The sequence below is a fragment of the Canis lupus genome, chromosome 25, assembly GCF_048164855.1.
Source record: "Canis lupus baileyi chromosome 25, mCanLup2.hap1, whole genome shotgun sequence".
Classification (NCBI taxonomy): Eukaryota; Metazoa; Chordata; class Mammalia; order Carnivora; family Canidae; genus Canis; species Canis lupus.
In genome coordinates, this window is record NC_132862.1 from 3,520,090 (window position 1) to 3,533,210 (window position 13,121).

The 13,121-nt window shown below is 53.8% G+C and overlaps 1 protein-coding gene across 3 annotated transcripts in view; it reads left to right on the forward strand.

Annotated features, from left to right (window-relative positions):
- GALNT6 (polypeptide N-acetylgalactosaminyltransferase 6) overlaps positions 1-13,121 on the forward strand; it is a 35,605-nt gene that overhangs the window by 15,865 nt on the left and 6,619 nt on the right. For all 3 annotated transcript variants that reach the window (XM_072797868.1, XM_072797870.1, XM_072797869.1), the window contains 3 exons: positions 7,895-8,044; positions 9,083-9,317; positions 12,066-12,183. In XM_072797868.1, the coding sequence (XP_072653969.1) occupies positions 7,895-8,044; positions 9,083-9,317; positions 12,066-12,183 (503 nt within the window). The remainder of the gene's footprint in view (positions 1-7,894; positions 8,045-9,082; positions 9,318-12,065; positions 12,184-13,121) is intronic.

Genomic DNA, 13,121 nt, shown 5'->3' on the forward strand with positions numbered 1-13,121 from the left:
GGCAGCACGGGCATGGCAGTGTGTGCCCGGTGGGCGGGCTTCTCCGAACGGCCTGTCCCCCGGTCGGGCCACCGGACACGCGCTCCCATTCTCTGTGGCTGTCTTAGAGCCCATTCCAGGAACCCGGAATCCCCCGCCTGGAAAACGTAAAGCAGTTGTTCTTTTCTTTTTCCTTTGCACCCTGGCCTCTGTGAGAACCTGTTAAGAGCTGAGCCCCCCGTAGAAGAGCGGACGGTCGCCACGTCAGTGTGCGCAGGGCCGCGTGTAATGCCAGGCGATTTACAGACCCTCCGATAACGACCCCCCACCCCACCCCCCCCCGGGCTCTCAGGCTCCAGAGACACTGGCAGCAGCGTTCAGGTCAGTGGGGGAAAGGGAAAACCTCAGATCTGTGCTCAGAAATCTCCACGGTCCACGGCAGGATAGAGTTTCCCACCCGCCCGACGGCTTGATCAGATCAACGGGCTCAGGGCACGCGCACGGACCAGGCCCGTGTCTCTGCAGAAACACGGCGACCGTGCCCTCCTGCCCTCCTCCTGGCGCCGCCCGCAGGTACACGCGTGTGACACCGGGCTGGGGGCGCCGGGGCCTGGTGCCAGGCCGGGGAGCTGTTTCTTCCCCACTTTGGAGTCCGAAGCCCGGGCACGGATTTCCTTCCAGGTCCGCTCGGGTCTGGCACACTCCGCAGGCTTCTTGAAAGCGGCCCTGGAGGCCCATGGGTGCGCCGTGCCCCCAACAGGGCACCCCTGTGCGGAAAGCCCTGTCCCGCCCCTTGGGCAGGCTTGAGGAGGAGATAACCTAGGCTTCCACCCTGTGGGGATTTGCTAGACGGATGAGAGGTAATCAGACACACCAGGGCCCGGACCCTTAGGAGGTGAGCAAGTCCCCGAGAGAGAGGAGTGAGGAGTTGGCGTTGGCCAGCGCGGGGTACAGTAGGAAGGGGAGCCCCGCCGTTGGGGAAACACACGGTGACAGCCGGGGCAGAGGCGTTTGGAGAGCACTTTGCACTAGCTTGGGCTTCCTCCCACTTCCATCTCCCCTTGCTGCGCAGAAGCGGAGCAGCCGGGCCTCTCAGGGCCTCCGAGACTCCCAAGTCCTGCAGGTCGGGAGTCGTTTCAAAGCCTCCGATTGTAGCTGGATCACAACTTCCAGTGTGTTTCTCAACCGGTAAAGTCGCTTTGTCACCTCTATCTCCTACCTCTGTCCTGGTTTATGATATCAGAAGGCCTCTCTATAGGAACTCTGTGTCCTGGCGTCGCCGTTTTCTTCTGTTCCTGCCCGTAGAGAAATTCCGCTTCCACCTGTCAATTGCGTCTGCTGCTCTACTGCTTCCACCTGGAAATGGAAAGCGGCCGACAGTGAATCTTGATTCTAATCAGGTTTGAAGATATGGCCCCGTGTCCTCCTGTTCTTTCTGGACCAGTGACTTGCAGTGTGCCCCCAAGGGGTGTCGTACTTGCTTATTTCTCCTTTTATCCTTCCAAGTGGATTAATCAAGAAAAATTTCCCCGTTGCAGCTAGACTCAAGGCTGGATAGAACACAGATGGGCATGGAAATAGAATACAAACAAACAAAACAGGAGGGATGAATGAGGAAGTCCTGATTACAAGAAAGGCTTTCTGTTGTTGTTTTCTAGATTTTTCAGAAGCTGAGAAGAGTGGGACAGCCCACAAGAGAAGAGTAAACAAAGCCAGGCATTCTCTGATTTGCTTAATAAATATTTTTCTTAGTTACCTCCCAGGTAGCACACCCTGTGCCAGGCCATGGGGGTACAGCAGTGAACAGGTTGGGCAAGGTCTCCATCTTCTTAGAGCTTTACTTTTCCTTTTTTAAAATATTTTATTTATTATCTGAGAGAGAGAGAGATAGTGAGAGAGAACAGGAGCAGAGGGGGGAGGGAGAGGCAGGCTCCCCGCTGAGCAAGGAGCCCGATGTGGGGCCCCATCTCAGGACCCCAGGATCATGACCTGAGCCGAAAGCAGACGCTCAACCAGCTGAGCCACCAGGCACCCCTACAGCTTACTTTTTTAATGGGAAAGGCAGAAAACAAATACTTGCAGGAAATAAGTGCTCTGAAAAATTAGAGGAAAAAGAAGAAAAAAAAAAGAATGCAGGGTGATGGGCCAGGGAATAATCCGGGAGCTCTTTGAGTCAAGGTAGCCAGGAAAGGCTCCTCTGACTGGTCCCCCTGCAAAGGGAACGGCAAAGGCCCTGAAGCTACGTGTGCCAAAGGTACAAAGGGAGTTTAAGGGGGCAGCCCGGGGGGCCCAGTGGTTTGTTTTTTTTGTTTTGTTTTTTGTTTTTTTTTTTTTGGCCCAGCAGTTTAGCACCACCTTCAGCCTAGGGCGTGATCCTGGAGACCCGGGATCAAATCCCACGTCCGGCTCCCCGCGTGGAGCCTGCTTCTCCCTCTGCCTGTGCCTGTGCCTCTCTCTCTCTCTCTCTCAAGAATAAATAAAATCTTTAAAAGGAAAAGCTTAAGAGGTGACTCACAAAACTGAGTCACAAGACCTTTGTGAGCAATGATCAGTGTTTGGATTGTGTGTGCGTGTGTGTGCGTGTGTGGTAAAATATGCATATCATAACATTTACCATCTTAACCATTTTTAAGTGCACCACTCAGTGGCATTTAATACCTTCATACTGTGAAACCATCGCCACCATCCATCACCAGAACTCCTTCCTCTTCCCAAACTGAAATTCTGTCCCCTTTAAACAACGGTTCCCTCCGCCCTCCTTCCCCCAACCCTGTCAACCAGAATTATATTTTCTGCCTCTGTCAACTTGACTACTCTGAGTACCTCCTAGAAGAGCAATGATTCGGTATTTGTCCTTTCGTTCCCGGTTTATTCCACTTAGCATCATGTCTTCAAGGATCGTCCGTGTCTTAGCACGCGTCAAGATTTCCTTCCTTTTTAAATTTTTGATTGAAGTGTAGTTGACGTACAATATTGTGTTAGTTTCAGGCACATAACACAGTGACTGGACGGTTATATACATCATGAAATGCCTGCCATCTGTCACCAAAGTTATGACAATATTACTACATATTGTGATATATATTCCTCATGCTGTGCGTTTCGTCTCCATGACTTGTCCTCGAACTAAAAGTTTGTACCTCTTTTTTTTTTAAGATTTTATTTATTTATTAATGAGAGACACACACACACAGAGAGAGAGAGAGAGAGGCAGAGACACAGGCAGAGGGAGGAGCAGGCTCCACGCAGGGAGCCCGACGCAGGACTCGATCCCGGAACTCCAGGATCACGCCCTGAGCCAAAGGCAGATGCTCAACCGCTGAGCCACCCAGGCATCCCGACTCTTTCTCTTTTTGTTGTTGTTTGTTTTAGTTTTTAGATTCCACGTGTGAGTGGTGTGTGTAGGTAGTTTAGTCCGTTGAGCCTCCGAATCTTGGTTTTAGTTCAGGTCATGATCTCAGGGTCCTGGGATCGAGTCCCGCATCGGGCTGTGCGCTCAGTGCAGAGTCTGCTTCTCCCTCTTCCTCTGCTCCTCCCCTCGCTCATGCTCACTCTCTCTATCTCTAAAACAAATAGAAAAATTACATCCTTAGATTCCACATATGAGTGACGTCATACAATATTTGTCATTCTCTGACCTATTTCACTTAACGTTTTACCTCTAGGTCCATCTATGTTGTCACAGATGCCAAGATTTCATTACTTTTGATGGCTGAGCAATATTCCTTGTGTATATATACCACACCTGTGTGCCTTCATCAACCAGTGGACACTTGGGTTGCTTTCATATGTCGGTGGTTGTGAATCATGCTGCAGTACACATAGGGGTGCATATATCTTTCCAAATTAGCATTTTTGTTTTCTTCAGGTAAATACCCAGAAGTGGAATTAATGGATTGTTTGGTACTTCTTTTTTTTTAGTTTCCTGAGGAACCTCCATTCTGTTTTCCATGATGGCTACACCAATGTCTGGTCCCACCAACAGTGCACAGGGTTCCCTTTTCTCCACATCGTCACCGACACTTATTTCTTGTCTTTTTGATACTCGCCATTCTGACTCGTATCAGATGATATGTCATTGTGATTTTGATTTGCATTTCCCTGATGATGAGTGATGTTAAGCATCTTTTTTTTTCATGTGTCTGTAGGCCATCTGTCTGTCTTCTTTGGAAAAGAAGATGCCCACTTATTTTTTTTTTAAGATTTTATTTATTTATTCATGAGAGACACACAGAGAGGGGCAGAGACACAGGCAGAGGGAGAAGCAGGCTCCATGCAGGGAGCCCGATGCGGGACTCGATCCCGGGACTCCAGGATCACGCCCTGGGCGGAAGGCAGACGCTCAACCACTGAGCCACCCAGGTGTCCCCTCTGCCCACTTTTTAATCAGATTATTTGGTTTTCAGTGTTGAGTTGTATGACTTCTTTATATATTTTGGATATTAGTTCTTTACCAGATATATCATTTGCAAATATCTTCTCCCTTTCAGGGAGTTTCATTTTTATTTCGTTGATAGTTTCCTTTTCTGTGCAGAAGCTTTATAGTTTAATGTAGTCCCAATTGTTTATTTTTGCTTTTGTTTCCCTGGGGAAATATGCCTAGGGAGACATATCCAGAAAAATATTGCTGAAGGTGAAGTTCAAGAGATTACCACCTATTTTTTTTAGGAATTTTATGATTTCAGGTCTTACGTTTGGGACCTCAATCCATTTTTATTTCATTTTTGTGTAAGGTATAAGAAAGAGGTCCAGTTTCATTATTTTGCATATGGCTGTCCAGTTTTCCCAACACCATTTATTGAAGAGACAGGTGTTTTTTTTCTGCATTGTATAATTGTGCCCCCTTGTCATAGGCTGACTATATAAGCTTGAGTTTATTTCTGGGCTCTGTATTCTGTTCCATTGATCTATGTGTTTATTTTTGTGCTTTAAACACACTAGCTTGCAGTTTGAAATCTGTAATTTTGCTACCTCTATCTTTGTTATTCTTTCTCAAGATTGGTTTGGCTATTTGGGATCGGTGGTGTGCCATGCAAATTTTAGAATCATTTGTTCTAGTTCTGCAGAAAGTGCTACTGGCATTTTGGTGGGGACTGCATGGAATCTCTAGGTTGCTCTGGGTGGTATGGACTTTTTTTAAAAAGATTTTATTTATTTATTCATGAGAAACAGACAGAGAGGCAGAGACACAGGCAGAGGGAGAGGCAGGCTCCATGCAGGGAGCCCGACGTGGGACTCGATCCCCGATCTCCAGGATCACACACTGGGGCGAAGGCGGTGCTAAGCCGCTGAGCCACCCGGGCTGCCCATAGTATGGACATTTTAACAATATTCACTATTCCAATCCAAAGGTGGTGTATCTTTCTATTTACTTGTGTCATCTGCCATTTGTTTCAACAATGTCTTATAGGTTTCAGAATATAGGTCTTTCACCTCTTTGGTTAAATTTATTCCTAGATATTTTATTCTTTTTTTTTTTTTTTTTTTTTTTCAAAAAAGAGCTTATTTATTTGAGAGAGCATGAGCATCAGTACTGGCCGATGGGCTGATTGTGATGGGTGAGAAAAGGGAAGGATGCAGCAACTCCTGGGTTAAAGCAGCCAGAGGAATGCTGGTACCACGTACTGAAGCCGGAAGACGAGACGAGGCAGGTTGGCAGGCAGTCTGTAGTTGCATTTTGGGCGTGTTAGGTTTGTGGTTCTGTTCCACACCCAGGTGAAGATGGCAAGGCCAGTAGAAAAACCCTAGGAGCCATCTGCGTATAGATGCGACTTCACACCGTGGGACTGAGTGATGCATGAGTATTAGAGGTTCCCAGGAGTCTCATAGACCCCAGTCAGGAGGAATGGAACTGTGTTGGGCTGGTGGGTTGTTGAACCTGAGTTAGAAGGTTAATGCCTAGGGGACATAAGAGAGTATGGATGGGTTTGCCTGTGTCTCCACACTTCGCGGTTCTCATCTCCCGGGCATATGTCCAGTGGATCCAGGGGTGTGACAGGAAGGACAGCAGTTACTGAGGGGAGTTGTCTCACTCCCCTAGAAGGGCCTGAGGCTCATGCTCAGAATCCCCAGGTCCAGCCTGACCCCCTGAGACTGGAAGGAAGGCGTGGGAGAAGGGCTTTGTATTGCTTAGCACCCCCTGGGGTTCACAGCTCAGCGCTTCTCAGTCTCTTACCACAAAACCCACTTCCTATGATGCTTTGTCCTTAGGTTATCTCCACCACCATGAATTTCCTCTGAGCACAGTTAAGCTAGTTCTCAGGGGAAACATGAACCTCATGCTGAGAAGGTGAGGCTCCTGGTTGGTGCTCCCCCCTCCTCCTCCCTTTTAGAGCCAGTACTTGGGACTGTAGTTGGATTATGAATCCAGAAGCTTCCTCAGGGCACGACCAGGCCGGTCCCTGCCCTGGGTGATGTCTGGCAACCGGGCAGTGTGTTAGCACGTGTTTTACTAAGTGCTGGACTGAAGATGCCAAATGAGGCTGATTTTGACTCCTAAACATCAGAAACAATGCCCAGATTTCAGAACATTTTAATCTTTGTAGAAAAGATTAAGTAAGAAAGTCAACATGCAAGAACCTGGTTCAATGACTGGCACATGGTAGGTGCTCAAGCATTTGGGCATAGCATGTGGGTATGTGTGTGGGGGGGAGAGAGAGAAGAAAATGAATCACACACCCCCAAAATTGATTGATTTGAGGCCCTACATCTTGTTAACACTGCCTTTGAAGCAGGGCCTATGCACTGGGCTGATCCCACAACCCCAAACAGGGCGGCCACACTCACCTGTGGCGCCTGCCCTCACCACCTCTTCTGAAACTGTAGGCAACCCCATTCTGCACAGCCAGGAACAGAACAGCGGCACGGATAAACCATACAGCAGTTAAAAACCAGAAGTAAGACTTGGAATATGTTTCAAGATGGATTGTTTCAGAATAGAGCTGTTCTGAAAGCCCTGAGGATTTCAGAATGAATAACAGGGTCATGAAGTAAGCCCCTGCTCAGAAGGAGCTGGAGATCTCAGCAGAGCTATCCCTCCCCCCACATTCGGGACGGTTGTGCCCATGGCAGGCTCCCCCAGCCCTGCACTGCCGCTGGCAGGTCACTGATCACCTACCTGCAGTCGCCACTTCCTGGGCAGCAGGCTCACCACTGTGCCCGGCACGGGGCGGACACTTGGTACATGCTTTATTTAATCTATTTTATTTTTTAAGATTTTATTTATTTATTTGAGAGAGAGAAGGAGCGTGCACAAGCAGGGCAGGGAGGAGCAGAGGGAGACGGGGAGAAGCAGGGAGCCCGACACGGGGCTCGATCCAGGGACCCCGGGATCATGACCTGAGCCGAAGGCAGATGCTTAACCGACTGAGCCACCCCGGAGCCCCACGTTTTTTTAATTTAGTAAAAAAGCTGCTCCGTCTCTTTTCATCTTCTTAAAGATTTCTCCATGCGGAGGAGTTAATAAAGAGGATTAGAGCACGACTTCTTGCTGCTGACCAGCAAGCCAGGAATCACCATTTGCGTGTGTGTGCCTGTCGGCTCGCTCGGCAGAGCCCGGGAGGCGGGGAGTCACAGCTCCTGAGAGATGATGCCACCACCCCGGGTGCGGAAGGGCCAGGAGACTGGGTCACGGTTCCGAAAGATGGTAGCTAAGAAGAGGCAGAGACCAAGGGGCCGCTGAGAGCCTTTGGTGGCAGTTTATACTTAATTTTGAGACCAGAGGAACCCAACCCCAGGTCCTGGCCCTGCTTAGAGGGGTTCCTGGGTAGATGGGCCCAGGGTGGGAGCTGCGGAGCAGTCTCCCGGCGCGGGGGGCCCGGCTGGCAGGGGGCCGCACGCGGGCCTGCACGCTGGGTGCTCCCGGCAGGTTGGCGACACAGTGATGAGCTGGCACCGATGTCGCTGTCCCTTCCAGAATACTTAAAGGAGCAGCTGGAGCAGTACGTGAAGAAGCTGCAGGTGGTGAGGGTGGTGCGGCAGGAGGAGCGGAAGGGCTTGATCACCGCCCGGCTGCTGGGGGCCAGCGTGGCCCAGGCGCAGGTGCTCACCTTCCTGGATGCCCACTGTGAGTACGAGACCAGCCTGGCACCCGGGAGGCCTGAGGGTGCCTCACGGGACCCCTGCTGCTCTGGGGCTCGGGGTGGCTTGGGACTCACTCCAGCTTCTCATGCCCTCTGCTCATCCCTATCCCAGGGATGTTTGATCGGCAGATGCACAAGGCCCTAAAATAATTGGCGCCCCGCAGTCACAGGGCGTGTGCTCTGGAGCCTAGATTCCGCCGCCCCCCCCCCTCTTGCTCTGTACCTCATTCTGAGCTCAGCCCCTCAGAGAGCCCACTCATCACCACTGGGAACTGGTTTGTGTGGAGCTTCCCCCTAGAGCCACGCGGAGCCACAGAGGCCTCCCCTTTGCCCCAAAAGCCAACACCTCCCCACCGTTGTCTGGGAAGAATCTGTTCCCCGAAAGCGGTGATATGTTAGGGAAAGCGCTAGATTCAGAGTGAGGAGACCTGGGTTTGCCTCCTGGCTCTGCCAGTAACTGAGCCTCAGTTTCCCCATTTGTAAAATGGGAATGAGGAGACCAGACTTTACTCACCAACAAGATTAACTATTCCAAAGGCCAAATACAGTAATCTGTGCAGTTTACTGAAAATCCCAAGGGGCTAGAGCAGTGGAAGGGATGCTTATTCCACAGCTGGAGCTGGAGCTTGAGGTTTGGTCCCCCGGGGAAAGGGGGTACCCCCCCGTTTCTGAAATCCACATGTGAGTGAGAAGGGCTGATTGAGTGGATAAGCTGGAAACCCTGAAGGGTGGGTCCCCCACCCAGGGCCTTCCCCATGGTTTGCATCATTTGAGTTGACCACATTACTCCCCTGAGAGCTCCACTCTTCCCTTCGAAGTCACCTCCACCTTTGGGTTGGGTGAGGGAGGGTGGACAGGAGCGTCTCAGGAAATCTCTCTCTGCTTTCTACAACTGTGGAGCTTGCCTGTGTGTCTCTAACCCCGGGGAAGGTTCTCTGGTCTTCCCAAGCCTCCCTGCTGGCATGGGGCATGGGCTCAGCCGCGGGCCGACCCTGACTGCCGACTCCTGGTCCCCACTGCAGGTGAGTGCTTCCATGGCTGGCTGGAGCCGCTCCTGGCTCGCATCGCTGAGGATGAGACGGTGGTGGTGAGCCCGGACATCGTCACCATCGACCTGAACACTTTTGAGTTCTCCAAGCCCGTCCAGAGGGGCAGAGTCCACAGCCGTGGCAACTTTGACTGGAGCCTGACCTTCGGCTGGGAGGCTATCCCTGCCCACGAGAAGCAGAGGCGCAAGGATGAGACCTACCCCATCAAGTAAGGACCAGAGCCTACCGAGCCCCGAGCCGGCTCCCAGGGACCGTCTTAGGCCCGCGCGTATGGGGCGCTCCATGAAGCATGTGACACACTTCCCTTACTCGTCCCCTCCGAGCTGGGGGCTGGCATTAGCCTGTTTCACAGGTGAGAGCACGGCCTCCTAGGGATGGGCAGCGGCCCCAGATGATGCAGTAGCACACGGTGGAGTGAGCATGCCCATCCCGGCGGCCGGACCCAGCCCGCGTCCCACCCGCGGCCCTGCTCCGCCTCCCACCACCGCTGGCCCTTCTTCACCACTCACCGTGGGCCAGGCGCCGACTAAGGGCCTCACTTGTTGCCTCTATTTATTCCCTCCCGCACGTAGAAGGGCATGACCGGGCCATGCAGAGGCCCCGGGAGATGGGGCGTAGAGGCCACTGTGGAATCGCCCTTGTCACGGGGAGGCGTGGACTCCCAGGTCACCGGGAGTCTTTGCAAAGACTGAAAACCTATTGAAAGCAAACAGACAAGGGTTCCACTGTCTGCGCTGTCACAGTTGCCCTGAACTTCTCCGCGAGGGGGCCAGATAGCAAGGAAGTTAGTTTCTGCCAGCTGCGGACAGCCTGTTGCATATTATTCCTTGTTGGCTTGTTTTTGTTTAACAACCGTTGAAAGTGTGAAAACTCATTCTTTGCCCAGAGCCTTATGAAATGAGGCCAGCTTCGGCCTGTAGGCCATAGTTTGCCCACCCCTGACCTATAGGGCGGAGACTTGAAAGCTCACCCACTGTTTCGTGCCCAGCTGGGTCTGCCGCTCGCTCACCCACCCCCTCCTTCCCTCTCCACGTCACCCCGTGGTGTTGCTAGAGATCACAAGTTTATGTCGTTTTATTTATTCATTGTTTTTAAGTAGACTCCGCGCCCACCATGGGGCTTGAACTCACGACCCTGAGACCAGGGGTCGCATGCTCTACCGACTGAGCCAGCCAGGCGCCCACACAAGTTTATTTGAACAGGTGTCTCAGCCAAACTGAGCTGGGCAGTGACTTTTAGAGAATCCCCTGGTTTGGGATCGCCTGTGTCATTGTTTTCCCACACTGGCCGGGAAATTTAACCGAACGTACACCAGGGATGGAGGGAAGCAGAGGTTGGGGATGCGGGGAGCAGAGGGTAAGAGGGAAGGCCTGAAAGGAGAGGGTGAGCTCGTCCCCCGCCCCAGGCCCACAGCCTCAGAACTGCTGCCCAGAGCCTCAGTGAAGTGCACCCGTGGGTACCCCAGGGAGCAGCCCCGTGGATCCTGGCCGGCCAGCTGCTCCGTCTCCACTAGAAGGAGGAAAAGAAGCAACCACAGGGGGAAAGAAGAAGAGATTAGGCAGGAGAGAGAAAAGAAATCTGAACTCCCCATCGGCCCTCTGCTTGTTTCACGGAGGTCTTTTGTTTGCTGTGCTCGACAGCTGAGCGCCCCCCCCTCAAACCGGGGAGCCAGGCACCTGCTCCCCGCCCATCACTGCTGTCCCCTGCTCCAATGTCCGAGGACCACGCAAGCAGAAGACAAAGCTCCAGTGTTTGAGGCATGAATTTGCTCCCTGGGCTCAGTGCCCCCGCGTGTGGGGTCCCCCCAGGCATTCTGCACAGCACCCCCGCCAGGAGGCCGGCAGGCAGTCCCCTCCCATCCCCCACTCTCAGAGCTCACGGGTGGCCAAGGGGAGAGGTAAGGGGCCCAGAAGGAAAAACAGGGTGTCTCCGGAAGTGGACTGGGTGTGGGGCTGCACGGAGGCTCCCCGGGCAGGGTTTATGCCCGGAGGTCATCTTGGGCAGAGAAGCCTCTCAAGGCCAAGAGACAGGCCGGTCAGAGACACCCCCCAGAAGCAGCAGAGAGCTGCACAGTGCTCATCCGAGCCCCGCGCTCCCCGGGCCTCCCCAGGACTCATTCGGGGTGCTCGGAGTGCCTGGGGGAAGCCAGAAAGCCTGCCTGAGCATGAGGGTCTTCTGATTGAAATTCCTTCTGGAAAGTGGCTCTGGGAGGCAGCTCCTGCCCGGAGCAGTGACGGGAGCAGCCGCAGGTTGACGCCGGGCCAGGCTTCTTGGCCCATCAGTCGGGGGAGCCCTGGAGGAGGCCTGCTGGGCCGTAGCACATGGAGCCCCCCACCGAGGGCCCCGAAGCCCCGTCCAAAGCCCGGCTGACCGGGCGGGATGCCAAGGGCTGGCGGGGCCTTCCCTCCTTGGAGCCTGCAGACGCTCCCACGGCCCGACCTGAGCTTGCCTCCACGTCCCCTCTACTGCTTCCAGGAGCGCCTGTCACCTGTCACCTCCGATGCCCGCGCAGCGGCCGGGGCCCCAGAGCACGGGCTCTCGAGTCCGTGGGAAGGCCCGGGGTTCCGAAACAGAATGGGGTCCCTCCCGGCTCATTCGTTCATGGTTTGCTCCCCCTTCCGAAGACAGCTCCGCGCAGCTCTGACAACTGAGGGTCTGTGATGCTCTAGAACTTTGCTGCCTCTGCCGCAGGCGGCGGGGACCGAGCTCCCACGACAGCGCGCTGGGCCGCGTGGCTGCGCCCCGTGGGTCCCCGCGGCCCGTGAACGGGTGCCTCTTCGCGGACGGTGATGCTCGCCTCCTGGGGCTTGACGGGCCAGGAGGGGGGAAGAGCCCAGTGAAGCCCGGGACACTTGGGCTGAATGAGTGAGCCGGGGCGGTGGCTGCGGCGGGGGCGGCCGTGGGTGGCCCGGCTTCCCCCCGAAAGATGCACATGCTTCTCCCTCTGTCTCTCCAGATCCCCGACGTTTGCCGGCGGCCTCTTCTCCATCTCCAAGTCCTACTTTGAGCACATCGGTACCTATGATAATCAGATGGAGATCTGGGGAGGGGAGAACGTGGAAATGTCCTTCCGGGTGAGAGTGAGGAGGGCTTGGGGGGGAGCCACGGCCTCCCGGGGGGCCCAGCCCGAGCCCCTGTCTCCCAGGCGGTGGCAGCCTCAGGGATGTGACATCTGGAGCTGGACCTAAAAGGGTGGCTCTTTCCCGTCGTGGCATCACCTTTCCTCTACTCCCCCCACCCCTCCGTAGCAGTAGGGCTTTGGGGATCCGAGTGGACAACTTAGAACAAATTACCAGAATGTCTTAGGGGAACCAGACATCTGGGGCCTGGTGACATCTTTCTTGAGGTCTGTGGGAAAAGTGTTAGGATGAGGGTGGGAAAGATCAGCCAGCAGGTCAGAGGACACAGGCCCTGGTGGCCTCTGAAGTGTCCCCCCCAGCAAACCCTGCATCGCTGAAGATGGAGGCCCAAACCCTGGTGGACCCCACAACTGAGGGTTCCAGGAGTAAGGCAAACCAGGATTGGGTGAGGAAGAAAGATTTCCTCTCCGTGCCGTCCACATGAACCCCCACGCTGGGGTCATTAGCGAGCAGATGAGCTCATTTACGAAGTGACTTCTCACGGTGCCTGGCACACACCAAGCGTGTCTCTGGTGCCTGTGTTGTTATGACTATGATCATGTATTTCTGCTGCTGCTGTAGTAAACCGAATAACAACACATCTACTAACATAAAATGTAAAAAAGAGAGGACCCGGATGGGGGGGGGGGGGGGCGTGTCTTAAACCAGCCCACTAGCATAGAGAAGGGGCACCAGGTCAGTCACCGGAACTCCCAGGGTTCTGATTCTAGGCTCATCCATGAGCCTCCGACCGCTGTTGAGTCTCTCTCAGGAAGCTAATGTGCTAACGGCCCAGGTGACTACCACAGCCCACCCGGAAACTGACGTCCTTGCTATAATTGATGCGCCAATGCTCTAGTTGGGTCACAAGTCCATCTTGATTTGAGGGAGCT